Source organism: Crocuta crocuta, unplaced genomic scaffold, assembly GCF_008692635.1.
Source record: "Crocuta crocuta isolate KB4526 unplaced genomic scaffold, BGI_CrCroc_1.0 scaffold71, whole genome shotgun sequence".
Lineage (NCBI taxonomy): Eukaryota > Metazoa > Chordata > Mammalia > Carnivora > Hyaenidae > Crocuta > Crocuta crocuta.
The window spans coordinates 863,882-880,261 of NW_027527548.1; the positions used below are offsets into that span (position 1 = coordinate 863,882).

At 52.2% G+C, this 16,380-nt stretch overlaps 1 protein-coding gene across 17 annotated transcripts in view; it reads left to right on the top strand.

Moving 5' to 3' along the window:
• The window catches only part of ZMYND8 (zinc finger MYND-type containing 8), a 133,163-nt gene that overhangs the window by 39,182 nt on the left and 77,601 nt on the right, over positions 1-16,380 (top strand). For 15 of the 17 annotated variants that reach the window (XM_077766119.1, XM_077766034.1, XM_077766071.1 and 12 more), the window contains one exon: positions 10,547-10,695. Coding sequence is in view for 15 of the 17 variants with exons in the window: in XM_077766034.1 (XP_077622160.1) it covers positions 10,547-10,695 (149 nt within the window). In the remaining 2 variants the exon portion in view is untranslated. Of the gene's footprint in view, positions 1-3,399; positions 3,422-10,252; positions 10,405-10,546; positions 10,696-16,380 lie in introns of those variants that run through there. The other 2 variants (XM_077766086.1, XM_077766109.1) reach the window with 2 other exon arrangements.

Consider the following 16,380-nt stretch of genomic DNA (forward strand, 5'->3'; position numbering starts at 1 on the left):
CTACCCAGTGTGACCTTAGTGAAAAGAGAATTATAAGGTGCCAGTGACAGCCCTAGGGAAGGCAGTTGCAGGTGTAGTTAGGGGCTCTGGAGTGGGAGCCAGCTGCAGCGATGCCCCCACTGAGCCTTTGAGCACATACATGGCTTTGCTTTTCTGAGCTGCATCTATCAAATGGGCACAAAAACACCATCCCTCCTCTCATGGGATTCTCCAGAGGCTCCGTCAGGTAGCGTCCCAATAAAGGCAGGTGTGAATCACATGAGGCCTGTTTGCGAAGAAAATAGAGGCATATTTTCCTGGCTACACCCTCTGTCCTGACATGTATTATTCACAAACTGGTATTTCACAGCTTTTTGTCTGTGTGCAACCAATCAGGTTCTTATTGAATATATTCTGTATTCATTCTCTGTTTATCAGCCACTTCATCATGGGCCCGTTTTTCTCTGGGCCTCAGTTTCTTCATTAGTAAAATGGGGATACTCAGTACCTACCTTCTACCTTGTAGAACCAAGGTGAGGGTAAATAGATTGAGGTTTGTATTTAGGACAAGTGGTCAACGAAAGGCATTTTTGATATAATAATGTTACTCTTACTTTTGTCTCTGGGAGTCTTCCCTGTGTGTGGAGGGGGAGGACCTTCCCCTGACCATCTCCCACATCGCCTCAGTGTCCCATAGTCCCTCAGTGACTGGTGACTGACTGGTGACTGACTGGTTCCGTTTTCCTCTGTTTGAAATGTGCAGTCGGGGCCCCCAGGTGAAACAGGAGACACAGGAGTCCTTAATGGACGCAGATACCTCCGTGGGTGGCGTGTTCACACAAGGTCAGACTTGCCTGGCAGCTCACTGGAAGTTTCTTTACCTCCAGATTTCTCAACCATGGCTCTCTTGACATGTCAAGCCTCATCATTCTGTTGTGAGTCTGTGCTGTGCACTGGAGGGTGGTTAGCACCATCCATAGCTCCCATGTACCAGATGCCTGTAGCAACTCCTTTCTCTTGAAAAAAAAAACACATTATTTTTTGTAGTTTATTTTTGAGACCGAGAGAGACAGTATGAGTGGGGGAGGGGCAGAGAGAGAGGGAGACACAGAATCAGAAACAGGCTCCAGGCTCTGAGCTGTCAGCACAGAGCCCTATGCGGGGCTTGAACCCATGAACCGTGAGATCTGACCTGAGCTGAAGTCGGACGCTTAACCGACTGAGCCACCCAGGTGCCCCAACTCCTTTTTTTTCTAGTTGTGACACCCAAAAACGTTTCCTGATACGGCGTTTCCTGATACGGCCAAGTGCCTCCAGGGAAGACTTGGCGAGGCCCCCGCTTTACAATGTTCCTGAGCCCCCTAAAAGCAGCACCTGATGGGTGCTGGGTGCGTGTTCTGAGCTCCTGCTGTATGCCGGGCCCTGGAGATGCGGCAGTGCCTGGCACGGAGCGAGAGCTCCATGAATATCATTTTCGTCCACTCGCCAGTCCCTTAACTAGTTAGACGCACGACCAGGGTCAGAAAGAACTGAAAGAGGGGGGAGCTCGGTGTTTTACTGGGTTTTTCCTGGTTGTTCCTCCGGGTCTTTGCTGACCCAGAGCCTGCACAGCCCGTTTCTTCCACTCAGGTGTCTTTCTGGCCTCTTTTCACTTAGCTTTTCTTACATGTCTGTACATGNTGAGCAGGGTCAGAAAGAACTGAAAGGGGGGAGCTCGGTGTTTTACTGGGTTTTTCCTGGTTGTTCCTCCGGGTCTTTGCTGACCCAGAGCCTGCACAGCCCGTTTCTTCCACTCAGGTGTCTTTCTGGCCTCTTTTCACTTAGCTTTTCTTACATGTCTGTACATGAAGAGATCTCTTCATTCCATTTTCTGGCTGGGTAATGATGTTTATGCGTCTGCCTCCTATTGGTGGCATTGAAGTTGCTTCCCATCTCCTGGGCCTGTGCGCTCCAGAGCTGGGGGGGTGTGTGTGCAGGGCAGGTTCTTAGAAATCTCTGCCTCGGAGGACCACCTGGAAGTGACTGTCGAGGCCCCAGGCCCGTGTCCCCTCCTCCCCAGCATCTTCTAGAGAGTTCTCCTGTCTTCACTGAGGTGACTTTTTGCGAGGCCAGACCCACGCCCAGGGCGTGTGCGGAACGTTGCCTGGTTACCAGCGGCGCCTCTGCCTTCATCCGAGCCTCTCTCTCTCCCTTTTCTTCTCTCAGCCCACCACTCGTCAGCTGCTGCGGGCAGAACCGCCGTTTTATTTCTGAATTGGCTCTCTGATGGCTGCGTGCAATTCCCCACTTGCAGTTTGAAAGCCACCCACCAGCACCTGAGCTTTCTAGAACCTGAGCTGGGCCAGGGGGTGGGACCCAGCCCCGCCTGGATAAATAATGCAGATGGTTTCCGCCAGGAACCGCTCCTCCTGGGAGCCCTCCCCGCGGCCAGCTACGCAGCTAAGGCCAAAGGCAACCGGTTACTCCACACTTTTCTTTGTGGTGACTTGGCAGAGTTAAGGGCCTCAAATATGTACACCCGTCGGACGCACTCAGCCTTTTGGGCCTGGGCCCGCTGGGAGGGGGTGGGCGGGGTGCCGCGGCTTCTTGCCTGGGGTTGGGCCCTGCCTCCCCCCTGCTTTGTGAACTTTGAAAGAGCTTGGCATTCCCTAACCAGGAAATTCCTGTTGAGATGTCGTTTTTCCAGAAGCCCTCTTCCCAGCCAAGGGGGAGAGAAGGGCTGGGTGGTTGCAATCGCCTCTAGTTGAGGGCAAAACAGTGCATTCATTTGTAAATCAGCCTCTTTCCCCTGGATCTCAGCAGTTTCAGGCCCGCGGGTAGCCTTTAGAAGTTCACCTTTTATATACGGATGTGCTGCTTAATCACCCGTGTCCGTGTTATTTTGGGATCGAGCAAGAGCTGACCCCAGGGTATTGGGAAGATTGGCTTTCTCATTTCTGGGAGAGGCGCATCAGAAGTAAAGTTAATCTGAAAATGATTAAAAATTTAAAAAAAGCCCGAAAACACCTTCACCCTGCAAACCGCCGCCCTCCCTCCTGGGCCCGCGGAGCTTCAGCAATTTGCTGTTTATTTGCATCCGGTGAAACAAATGAAAGAAATGGCTCCCCGGTGCTGTGCACTCACGACCTGCAGCCTAACCGGGCCGCTGGCTGGCCAGGGTGACCAGTTAGAGGCAAAGGCCTCCTGGGGACCCGCAGGCACGTCCCCCTGCCTGCCTGCAGAGAGGTGAGGGCGTCCTTGCCGCGCCGGGCCACCTCGTGCGTCCAGGACAGGAGCTGGCCTGGTAAGTGGTGACTCTTAGCCTGTCCTCTCTGCTTCTTCCTCCTCCCCCTGGGAGAGGCTGCGGAGGATCCGGAAGCAGGAATGTCTGCCGTGTGGGAGCCTCCGTTCTCTTTGAAAGGGAAGGGAGGCCCTCTGAGCAGCACGGCCCTCTCGATGGCAGGTAAGCGTCCCTTCCCAGGGTGACCTGTCCCTCGTGTGCTTTGCCTCCGAGGCACCGGGGATTCCTGATCCGCTGACCTCGGGCCCAGGTTGAGAATGACCCTTTTGTTCCACGGCCTCATTTCCCTGTCAGTCTTCCCTTTCCCGGGTCCGGGGGAGAAGGTCACGGTCTCAGGCAGGGAGAACTTGTAGAACCCCGGTGGCCTTTCTGGAGGAGGCCCCTCGGGCAGGCTGCTGCCTCGTCTCGAGGGTTTTGTGGTTCTGGGCATTCAGGGTGTGACCAGAGTATTCGTTTTCGCTCGCGTGTTCCTTCCTCGTGGCTTGGGCAGTCTCTGCTATAAGGAAAGTGCTACGCTCTTCTCTGCTCCCCGTTTTCATTTCTGCTCTGGGCCTGAGGGAGATTCCAGGCTTTGGTTTCGTGGTGATGTGCCTCCCGGCAGGAGAGGGCCCTGGGGTTCCGGGGTTCCTGGGCAGAGAGGCCTGTGGGGGCCTTTGGGCAACACGTGAAGGTGATTGACCACTTTGTGCTTTGCCGTCTTCCGGGAGGGCAGCGAGTGGCCATGTTTGCAGGAGGCCACGGGGAGGGCCGGCCGTGACCGAGGGTGCCATCCCGCCAGGGCCCAGGCCTCTGCTTCTGACCTGCCTTCGCATCTAAGGGAGGCGAGCTGGAGGTGAAGTCCGGGCCGGGCCCGTGTCCGTGTTCTATAGGCCGGCATTTCTGTAACTCTGACCCTAGTGTGCTGCTCTGGAAAAACCAGCCGAAGGATTGGGGTTGGAGGAGGAGGGATGACTGCCCGTTTGAAAAAACAGCTTTTATTTATGAGTGCTTACTCTCTGCCAGGCCTGAACTTCTGTAACCCTTTTGTAACTCCTCAAGGTACCATGATCTCCACCCTCCAGAAGGACAGAGGCACAGAGAGGTTAAGTAGCTCCCCTGAGCTGCAGTGCGGGGCCTAACCACTGTGGCATCCTGCCCGTACCATCTGTGATGCACTGTATCAGAAGGCGCGCCCCGGCTTCCGAGTGAGGTGGCCAGCTCGTGCCATGTTGCGTGGGACTGTCCGTCTCCGGCCACCCTACCTGTGTGGCCCACAATGTAGGTTGATAGGGTTTTTCTTCACTCAGAACTCACAGGCTCACTGTCAACATTAAGGAAACCTAACACCCACGAAAACACACCACGGGGCTGATCCTCCTGGGGAAGCGTCTGGCCTTTCGGCTGGGGCTCTTTCTGTCTCCAGAGGAGACAATTCCCTGTCATGGTGGGTCATTTCCTAGGCTCTGGACAGTGTCCAGGGCCGTGACTCAGGTGCCGGATGTGGGTGGGGGTGGGGGTGCCTGGTGTGGCTGCGTCTGGCAGGCCTGGCTGGAGATTGGAAAGGAGTGTGGGGGAGGGGAGATGACTGCACAGTCTCCCCACCCCCAGCCTATTTCGTGGCATGGGCCATGTTCTGGTGTCTTCCGTGTTGAACACAGCCCCATCCCCCTGCGGGCCACCATCCGCAGTAGTGAGGTGGGGGGAAGGGCAATATGAGAATTAGCTCCAAAACAAGACCCTATGGTAGGAGGCCATCTTGCTACAGAGCTGAGGACCGCCGCTCCCTGCATGAGGCCGTGTGTGGACCTCAGAGTTGCACTGCCTAGGTTCAAGTCCCAGCCCTGACCTTTGGGTCATCTTGAGCAAGTGACTGAGGGGGAAGTACTCCACAGGCATTTAGAACAGCGCTCCCTCCATCGTATGTAATTAGAGAAGGCCTTAGCTGTTCTACTCATGACTCAGCAAAGCTGTGAGGCTGGGTTATCTTGACCTACCATGTCCCTTAAGTCAGGGGACATCGAGGAAGGGGGTGAGTGGGATTATTTCTGGCGGTTCACCAGATATAGGTTGGAGAAGGACCTCATCACATGCTCGGTTCCGAATATGCAGTAGGTCTTCCCGTGCTATGAAGATTTCCGTGAAATGTCACAGGAGGGGAAAGTTCTGCTGTTTTCTGCTCCATGCCAAGCTGTTCTCCTGAGTCACTGCTCTGTCCTTTGCCTGGAAGAGCTCTTCTCCCTTGCCCACGTTAACTCCTTCAGAACCAGACGTGTTTTGGTGGAGGGGGTAGGATGTGGAGGGCGGCTGGTGGGCCAGCGCAACGGACTCACAGGCCGTGCTGCTCACAGAAAGCACTTCTAGAGCAAGGGTGAGCCACTTCCCTGGTGATTCAGCCCATGGTGGCCCTTTGTCATCCTTCCAGGTTTATAGATGAAAGGCGTTTAGCAAGAAGTCCTTGTCAGAATTAAATCATTAAAGGAGGAGTAAAGAAACCTGACGCAGCTTTCTGGAAGAGGCCCGTAAGAGGCGCTGTTGCCTGGACTGCAGCGAGGTCCATGCCCACCATTGGGTCACCACCTGAGGCCTAGGGGTGCGTGGGCTTGAGGTCAGAATGCTGACCTCCTCCTCCCTCCCAAGGACCCTGAATCCAGTTGGTATTTCGCAGTTTTCTCCCTAAGAGCCCCCCTGACCGCCTCTGCCTTTGACGGATGTGTCTGTTGCTCAGAGCCTGTTAAACTCCTGCCCCGTGGACACGGCCGCCGAGCTCTCATTAACTCTGGAGGGAGTCGGCATGTTTGTAGCCGGGAACAGAATTGGGATTTTTATTGTTTGCTGGGATTAGAAGGTTGGGGTACTCTTAGGTAGGGGCAGCCTTGGGTCAGACTGCACCTCGCCGAGCGGGACCCTGGTTTCCCTTTTTATTCCCTGCTGGGCTGGGGCCAAACTCTGCCTGGCTTAAATTGCTTCTGTGTTATCTCCCTCCACGCTTTCTCCTGGAATTAATTTGCAAGTTGCAAAGGGATTTGATTATTCTTTTTTTTGGTTAAAAATTTCTTTTATGTTTATTTTTGAGAGATAGGGTGCGAGGGGGGCTTTTTTTATATGTTTACTTTTGGGGGGGTCAGAAAGGGAGGGAGACCCAAGAGCTGGATACAGGGCTTGAACTCCTAAACCTCGAGATCAAGGCCTGAGCCAAAGTCAAGCGCTTAACCGACTGAGCCACCCAGGCTCAAAGTGGACTTTGAGATCCCTAGTTCTGTAGTTGTAATCTTCAGGGTTGATGACCCCTTCAAGAAGGTAAAGTAGGCATGGCCCCTCTTCCCAGAAAATTGCATCCTTGTACAGAACCGTGGCTTGTGGATCGTGGGTCCCTGAAGCACTTGTACAGGCTCGGGGTGAGTAGTTCTGGTCTGGCCCCTCTCTCCCTTCGGCCATTGTGTAGATGGACCTGAGCCGTAGAGAGACTGGCCTGGCTGGCGTCTGCTCACCTTGCCTTGCCTCCTTGCTGGGCTTCTGTTTCCTCAGACCCAGACCAAGTGCACAGGTGGCAGTGGGGCAGGAGAGGAGCTGGGCTTTCCGGTGCCAAACAGGGTTCCCTAGACTTGAGAACATAGGTTCCATCTCCTACACACACCCTGGAGGGTGCACCGAGTTCTCTGGAGGGCTCGCTACACCGCAGACCTACATGCCCTACTCTGGAGCGCCTGATTCTGCAAATTTGGCGCGGGGCCCGAGAGTGTGCATTTCTGGCAGATTCCCACTGGCCACTGCTGCTGGTATGGGGAAGACTCTGGGATCTGTCGTCCCAGGGGGTCTCAGCCGCAGGTGGGTAACAGGGACTGCCCACGGGGGTTGCGGGGTGGAGGGCTGGTGTCCTTCCTGGCTCCCGAAGGCCGGCAGGGTTGCTCACCTACCTTCTGCGTTCCAGCTCAGTGATTCTTCAGGAGGCTAGTATCACCCGTCTGGGAGTGTTTGGGAAGTGTGCGCGGGTGCTTTTTGTTGCCACTGAGGGCTTCTCGCTTCCAACATCTAGTGCGCTCCATTAAGAAACATGGAAACGGGAGCCTGAGTGGCTGAGTTGATTGGGCATCTGGCTTTGGCTCAGGTCATGACCTAGCGGTTTGTGGGTTACAGCCCCATGTCGGGCTCTGTGCTGATAGCTCAGAGCCTGGGCTCTGCTTCGGATTCTGTGTCTCCCTCTCTATCGGCCTCCTACCCCCACTCACACTCTGTTTCTGTCTTTCTCATAAATAAACGTTAAAAAAAAAACAAACCTGGAAACACACAACTTGTTTTCTTCCGGAATGTGCCCCTAGCGTTTTGACTGATGTGTCTTTGCTCATGTACTTTCTCCTTAAAAAAAAAAAAAAAAAAAAAAAAAATCTATCCACAAATGGGTACCTAGGTGGTTCATTTTGGTTAAATGTCTGACTTCGGCTCAAGTCACGATCTCCCGGTTCATGAGTTTGAGTCCCGTGTTGGGTTCTGTGCCGATGGCTCAGAGCCTGGAGCCTGCTTGGGATTCTCTCTCTGTCTCTCTCTCTCTCTCTTTCCCCCGCTTCTCTCCCCCCTTTCCCCCGCTCGCATTGTCTCTCAAGGATAAATGTTAAAAAAAAAAAAAAAAAAAATCTACCCACATGCGAAACAAAACATCCCAAATACCCGAAGCTTTGCCTAATTGCTTTCAATTTTGGCCTGACCATGGTGCCATCTCCTTGGGGCCCCAAAACACCTTTCCTAAACATGCACACACTCTGACGGTTGAACAGGGTTATTTGGGTTTATCAGATCCTCGTTCAGCAAACCCCAGGCTCCTCCCTGTGGTCCCTCTGCGCCTCTGCTGATAGACACAGTTGGGACCAATCTGGTGACTTTTTAAATCCTGAATCGGGCTGTCGTCATTTGCTCATTACTGGCTGTGGTTTGCACCTGCTGCTTTTTTATGTGAAACCAGATCTCCCGAATACCTCCGTTTAAGTTTTATTTTGATGGTCTCCGCTCATGATAAATAAAGTACACAAGGGCACGCCGTGAAAAATAATCCGTCCCCCACGCCCTGAATGTTTTCCTTCCCTGAGGCAACCTCTAGTTCCAGTTTCCTGCTCTGTAGAACTTTTGTGTTCATCCAGAATGTTCTAGGCTTGTGCAAACTTAGATGTATGGTATCTTTTTTGGGGTGTGTGTCTGTTAATGGTGCTTAGGTATGTGCTGCTTTTTTAACTTGATGCAGAAGCTTGGATATAGTCATGCATCCATTTGTGTAGAGGGGTTGTCTTAAAAAAATTTTTTTTAAAACATTTTTATTTATTTTTGAGACAGAGAGACTCCGAGTGGGAGTGGGGGAGGGACAGAGAGAGAGGGAGACACAGAATCGGAAGCAGGCTCCAGGCTCTGAGCTATCAGCACAGAGCCCGATGCGGGGCATGAACCCACAAACTGTGAGATCGTGACGTGAGCCGAAGCCGGACACTCAACCGACTGAGCCACCCATGCGCCTGAGGTGCCGCAGCCTTCTTAAGGGCTGCAGAATATTCCACTGTATGAGAGATGCCTGGCTGGTTCAAAAGCATGCGACTCCTGATCTCTGTCATGAGTTCAAGCCCTACGTTGGATATAGAGATTACGTGTTTAAAAAAAAAAGAAAAAAAGACATTGCACTATATGGCTTTTTGTATGCTATTAGACCTGTCCTTAATTTGTGGACATTTAAGTCATTTCCAGCTTGGGTGCAACACCCCGTTCCTCTCAGTTGAATTTTCTCGTGCGTGCTTTGCTTCCTGTGATTGTCGAATGTGCTTCTAGGAGGAGATCGTTGAGGCAAAGACTAGGTGGGGAAGGTGAGAGACTCTTTACGTACGAGGGTGGAGTGGGCTGGGGGTCCTGGGCCTCAGAGACCGAAGGTTCCCTCTGGGGGAACGCCAGTCCCAGGTTGCCCCTTTCCGGTGGGTTTTCCCGCTGACTGTGCTGTGCCTCTAGGCCAACCCTTTGACCCTCTCTGGGCCTCTGTCTTGATGTCTGTGGGATGGTCCTCCAAGCTCTGGGGTCTGTTCTCCCTCCAGGTGCCTGTGGTTAGCAGTTAATTTCCTCGCGGGGCTGTGTGTCCGCACAGCACCCCGAACGCGTGTTCAGGATTTTCCTGCAGTTGCCCGGTGAGAACGGAGAGTTCCATCCTATGGACTGGATTTTGTGAAAGTAGTTCACTGTCTTCCTGTAACGAACCTGCTGGAAGATGCTCTGTCTGCCTTTCATTTGAATGGAGGCCCCCCCCCCCATGCCTTGCTGGTGTCCGTCCTGCACCATGGTCACCTGCCCCAGTGGCCCCTGTCAACGCTCAGAGGTCGGTGCCGCACAGTGTGGCCAGCGTGCTTGGGCTCCTGCACCTTAAAGCTGGAGGTGGGGTGTCGTCAGGTTACCTCTGGGGATAGTCGCCCTTCTGGGTCCCACATCCCACCCCGTCACCTCTGCTCTCACGCAGCTCCTCCCCTCCTGCCTGTAACTTCTGTCTCGGAGTGTTCAGGCGCGTCACACTGTGCCACTGTTTCGCCCCTACGCTCACGAGACCGCCGTCGGGCGTGGGTGGAGCCAAGGCCTTGCAGGTGAAGACCGGGTGGCGGTGGACGCATCTGTGTTTAAATGAGATGCTACGAGAGCAGAAATGGACAGGACTGGCCTGGCTCAGATGACAGTCAGCGAGCGTGTCACAGATGTCGATCTCTTCAGAGGAGAGCACTAGGCACGACACAATAAATGTCATCGTCTTCCACACAGAAGCGCGTGCGCCTTCGGTTTCTTGCAGTGTGTGGCCTCGGTCTCTCCTCCGTGGATTTCTGCCGTTGGCATCACAAGAAGACCTCTTTCTTTGGGATGAGGGGAGGGAGGGCACCTGGGGCGTGGCCTGGTCTACTGGGACCCAGTAGAGAAGGGTGGGGACTTCGGCCAAAGGGAGAGCACATTTCCGACTAAAAGTGGCCTGCAGGGATTCAGGTCCGTCTGGTGGTACCAGGCCCTGATCTGCTTTTTGTTTTTTAAGAGAAGCCCCAAACCTAGGTTGTTATGTGAAGTTTCTCGATTTTGTATTTTGGCAGCGATTTAAATTGTTAACAAAAAGGGTACGTAGGCTGAAGAAAACCGGTCTGACCTTTGAGTCCCTTAACTGAAGAGCCGGGGTAAGTGTATGCCTGGAGGAGGAACGCTAAAATGGCATTGGGCCTGGGGGACAAAATGCCTCGTGTCCTCCCCCCCCAACCCTCGTGGGGGCTAGGCCTCCCTGACTGCTTTAAAATATGTGGTCCTGCGTGTCTCTTTCAGATCCTGGCTCCACAGAGAGAACGGCCCAGAAAAGAAAGTTCCCCAGCCCTCCGCATTCTTCTAATGGCCACTCGCCACAGGACACGTCAACAAGCCCCATTAAAAAGAAAAAGAAACCCGGCTTACTGAACAATAACAATAAGGAGCAGGTAAAGGGCCGGTGGGACGCGCCGCAGCTTTCCAGGGGGTTCTGACGGCCGCTGTTCTTGGCAGTTAGCAGGCTGCCTTGAGCAGCTGTCCTTGCATTAGGACCAGTACGGCAGCTCAGGATGGGTCTGTGTAGCAGTTTCTGTTAGCTTTTCAGATCTGTTTTGGGGACAGGGCAGTGACCCAGATGAGATGAAGAATACCGTGCTTTAGGATGGGGGGAGGTTCCTTGGATTTAATGCCCTAGGGCTGTTTCCCCGTGGGGCCCGAGGGTGTTTTCCCCGCCAGGCCAGGCCAGTAGGATGGTTCTGAGCTCAGCCTGGAGGTGGTGGCGTGGTGAAGGCAGGCTCCCTCCTGGTCTCAGCTTTCTCATCTGTAAAATGACGGGCGTGGCTCTGTGGGAAGACAGCTCCTGTGTCTGCCTGGTGTCCACTGTCCACTTTGGTGACTGGTCACCCCTTGGTCTCGTGGCCTCGACCCTGGGTGGCACGAGTCTTTTCTAGACCCCACCCTCCTCCTGCAGCCAGGACCTGTCAACCAGATAGAAATATCCATGAGCCATCTTGGATCTTATCAAACCTAGTTTTAAAATTCTCGGATGCAGGCTAGATAGTCTTCTGATGAAACAAAAAACCAAAAAACAGAAAAAGGGAGCTGCTTTCGTGGACCCTGGGGTCCAGTCTCCCAGCGTTGGAGGAAACAGCATGATGTCCCAGTGGGGATGTCCCAGCAGGGGTTCCTTGGACATATTCATCCGTCTTGGGCACTGTGGAGTGCGGACGTGGCCCTGGGATCGGAGGCTGAACAAGACAAGGTTGTTGCTTTCGTGGGAAGAGACCCAGCAACGGTTAAATGCCCAGAGCGGGGAGAGGGGTGCATTTCTGCACGCGAATCTATTTCCGTTCTCAAAATTACATACCGAAATGCCAGCTCTGCCTCTGCCGTGTGGCTGTGGGCAAGTTAACCTCTTTGTACCTAGTTTTCCCATCTGCTGATGGGAGCGACAGCCCCACTACTGATCACAGGGGGTCGTTGTGATGAACTGAGCTAACTGAGGCAAATGTGATCATAAAAATTAAGCCAGGCCCGACGCTAAGTGGAACAGCCACACAAACCACGTGTGAAGTAGAGAAACGACAGCTGTAGAAGTGTTCTAGAACAGGGCTGTTCAGTACGGTCGCCACAAGCCATGTGTGGCCATTGAGCACCTGCAAATGGCAAATGTGACCCAGAGTCTGATTTTTTTTTTTTTTAAACTGAATTCTTTTTTAAATTTCGGTTAGTTTACATACAGTGTAATATTAGTTTCAGGTGTACGTTCTAGTGATTCAGCACTTCATACTGCACCCGGTGCTTATCACAAGCGCCCTTCTTAATCCCCACCCCCCACCCACCGCCCCTCTGCTAACCAGAGGTTCATGTTCTGTAGTTAAGAGTCTGTTTCTTGGGTGCCCTGAATTTTTAATATAGTTTAATTAAAAAAAAATTTTTAGTGTTTATTTATTTCTGAGAGAGAGAGAGAGAGCATGAGTGGGGGAGGGACAGGGAGAGAGGGAGACACAGAATCCAAAGCAGGCTCCAGGCTCCGAGCTGTCAGCACAGAGCTCGACGTGGGGCTCGAACTCACAAACTGTGAGATCATGACCTGAGCCAAAGTCGTACGCTTAACCATCTGAGCCACCCAGGCGCCCCTCTAATTTAATTTTAATGTAAGTAGCTGCCTGTGGCTTATAGCCACTGGCTTGGATAGTGCAGGCCTAATGAGTTGGGAATCCCGTTCAAATAGAGGAAACAGATGGGTCCTAAATACATTTTTAGGGGGATTGAAAAATACACACCACTGTTGGCAGTCATAATAATAAAAGCAGTGTTGACTCACTCCCTGTTGTAAGCATTTTTCTGTGTTAATGTTTATAATCATCTAGTGAGAAAGGGCTGTAATTATCTCCATGCTACAGATGAAAACATCGAGGTTCAGAGAGGTTAAGTTGTCTCCTCGCGGCCTCTGAGCAAATTAGAAGCTGCATTCGAGCTCAGACCTGGCTTGTCTAGCTTGAAGCCGTGACTTCCATCTCTCGTCACCCAGGAGCCGTCCCATGGCTGCTGGGAGTAAAGACTATGAAACCCGAAAACTACAGATAGTCCCCAAACCTTAACCCAGCTAGTAATTTGACTTCCTGGGCAAACCCTGTCTTATCAGGTACCAGGCGACCCGAGGCCAATACCGTCCCCTCTGTGCAGAAAGCCTTCTCTTTCGGTCTCTCCCTGGGCGTGCACACATGCATCACACTTTAAGTTCCTACCTGTGTTTTAAGGCAGTGGCTCGTAATTCTCTGGAAGCTGATCGGCTTGGCCAGTCTGCACGTTTTCTTCTCTCCCTTCCCCATCCATGGGTCCCGTTTCCCTAACATGTGAGGCCTGTGACCACAATGCCATGTGTGTCGGTCCGTGTCCCCTCTGGACTAGCAGCCTCAGAAGTGGCCACAGGGTGGACGCTTGTGTTTACAGCGTGCTCTCTGGATGTAGAAAAGAGGACACCCTGAGGAGCTGGACCAGGACCCGGTTCTGTTCCTGAAGAATCTATAATCTTCAGTATTGATAGACAAGTTTCCGGGACCGGTGCACAAAGGAAGTGTCCTGACCTGGAGATGGGACTCCTAGCCTCACTGCATCCGGGAAGCTCCCTGTGCCCCTTGTCAGTTGCCGTTCTAGCTTTCAGCCTCGGTTTACCTTGTAACATAGGGGTGTGGACTGGTAACCATAGAAGGCAGATTTTTCAGATCTGAAACTCCCTGGGGCCAAACAGCCAGAAGTTGGCAAAAAGAGAAACGGGCTTAACTGTAACGAAATGAAATTCCTGAACCTCGACCCCATCATTCATTCTAGCATGTGATATTTGCATAGTAGCGACAGCCTCCCTCAGGCACAGTCTGGTTTTCCTTAAGGGAAACTTCAATCTCTTTAAAAAAGAAAATTCTTCTGGACACTTTCCCTTGCCTCTTTCTTCCTTTTAGAATTTTAGAGCATTACAGAATTATGGAATTAAAGGCAAATTGTAGGTCTGCAAGTGCTGGGATTTTACCAATAATATAATTTCTTAGTCACCCAACATTTGAAGATCATGAGATTTCAAATAACAACTTGTATTTTTGGGTTCTTATAAAAACTCAGAAAAATCCAGCAACAGCTGGAGCGGAGTAGAGTCTGCTCCTTTAGACTCAGGGCCTGTGGGCTGTAGTTTTCCACACTCCCTACCCCTCCCTGCAGTGTCCTACCTGGCTTGCTTTGCTCATTCCTCCTGCCTCTGGTTCTCGTAAGCGTTCAGGTGGTTTTGATTTTTGGCATATGTCAGGCTTCTTCGCCCCATCCTCTCTTCTTTTTCTACTTTTCCGTTTTCAAAAAAAGAAAACTTCTTTGGTGTTACAAAAACAACCCGCCCCCTCCCCCATATCGTTCCATTTTTGGTAGACACCTTTTATTACCAAGTGGAAATGGGGGTTGAAGTTTTAAGGTTGGACCCTGTTTCACTTAATGTTTTTTATTTATTTCTGAGAGAAAGAGAGGGAGAGACAGCATGAGCAGGGGAGGGGCAGAGAGACAGGGAGACACAGAATCCGAAATAGGCTGTAGTTTCTGAGCTGGCTGTCAGCACAGAGCCCGACGTGGGGCTCGAACCCACGAACCGTGAGATCATGATGTGAGGCGAAGCCGGACATTTAACCGCCTGCGCCACCCAGGCGCCCCTGTGTGAGGAACTTTAAAACACACTTTAGTTTTAGGGGGAAAAGTACGTAAGGCTTACGATTAATTTTTTTATACCTCTTTGGTCCAGTGGTTTTGCCCTGTAGGAATGGTTTGAAAACATGCAGGTGCTTTTTCTTGGGACTGGGGTGAGCGGAGACACCCCAAAGCCTGCAGGGATGCTCCTGGCATTTGGTGGAAGAAGGCGAGGTTTCCTGCAGTAGATGGCTCACGACACATCTTCCCTCCAATGACATTAGGACGTTTACCGCAAAATACCACTCTTTCAGCTCTCGGGACGTTTGACTTTGAAGACTCCTTTTGGGGACGTTTATTTTTATTTTCTTTTCTCCCCATCATTAAGGATTGATAAATAGTCTGCTAACAGATTGAGTGTGTATCTTTGATCAACCGTGGCAAAGAGATGGGGTTCCTCTTCACTGCCCCTGAGTTCAGGGTATATACGTGCATTGTCTTGGAAACTTAAAAATACTCATGGAGGTCCCTTGTTGGGCCGGGGCAGTGTATTCACCGTTGCGACCAGGGAGGGGGTCGTGGGCTCGCTGGCTTCTCCCGCAACCCCGGGCGGCACTGGGAGAGTGTGTCTGCTCGCCGCCTTCATCGCTGGAGCTGTGCTTAAGACGGGCCAAGTTCTGCCCCTCGGGTCGTCTCGTCAGCGTCCAGGCGGAATGCCAGTGACATTCCTCAGGCTCCAGGGCTGGGCAGTTTTTTTTCTTAGAGAGCTGTTTGTGCTTTACACGCAGAAGAATAAAAGCTGGGACAAGGACCCCTTTCATTTACGTGTGTTACCTCTGTGCTCCATGTAGGGATTTGCATTTGTGGCCCCCCCCCCATTTCTCACCTCATGTACCCTGGCCTCCCACACAGCCAGGGTACCCATTTTCTGCTTTACAAGGACCAGGTGTCCACTAACTATAGGCTGTGAGCCGGATGCTGCCCAGAGCCTTTTTTTGTAAATAAAGTTTTATTGGCACACAGCCACATTCGGTCGTTTGCATATTGTCTCTGGTTGCGTTTCTGCTCCTGTGGCCCAAGTAGTTGTGGTCAAGACCGCAGGAGGACCTGCACAGCCTCAGCCATTAACTCTCTTTACAGAACCCTTTCTAGGAGAGATTTGGGGCTACTAGTGTAAGACTGAGGTATTAGAGAAGTGAGTATGAGCCCGTCTGTTTTCTCGTTAAATCAGCCTGTGGAAGAAGCACGTTTGCTCACACGGCCTGCAGCTACCTAGAAGAACACAGGTTACAACCTTACTAGCAGGCTGGTAACACACACGTTATACACAAGGGAGAAAATCATGACACCTTTTACCTGGAATGATTTGCTTTTCCTTTTTTAAGTGTCCGCATTTGTTACCAGCCTGTTTGGATGGAGCAGGAAACCTGAGAAGCAGACGAGGTATCTGGTTCTGGTTGAGATTACCGGGAAGTTCGTTCTCGGCAATATGGCTGCAGCTTCTGGAAAGAGGGAATAGCCTGGAGAGACTTTGGAGCAGTCTGCCCCCCCCCCCCCCCAATCCCCATTCCCAGCCAGGGTTGGGGTGGGGGCGAGGACATGGGGAGGGGGATTTCCCAAGTGGCCGTCCTGGGCTTCTAGGCAGGAAGGACCTGGGTTGCCAGTTAGGGAGATTAGCTGGCCTATTCGATCCTTCCAGTTTCATGTAGATTGACTCTTCCTGTCCTATTATTAACTTGCTGAAAGGAAATGGCTTTTACTGCTATGTGGCAAAAGCCACAGAGGCGTTCTGGAAGACCTCACTCAGGTTAGAGAGGGTTCTGCTGGCTTGACTGTGAGGCTTCTCTTTCAGGATGAGAATCTTCTCCCCTCTTCCCGCTCCCCACCTCCCTCTTCTTTCTTTCCGCAGGCTTCTCCTCCCCTCCCCTGTCCCCCAGAGCCCCCTTCACCCCACTCGCCTGCCCTACATG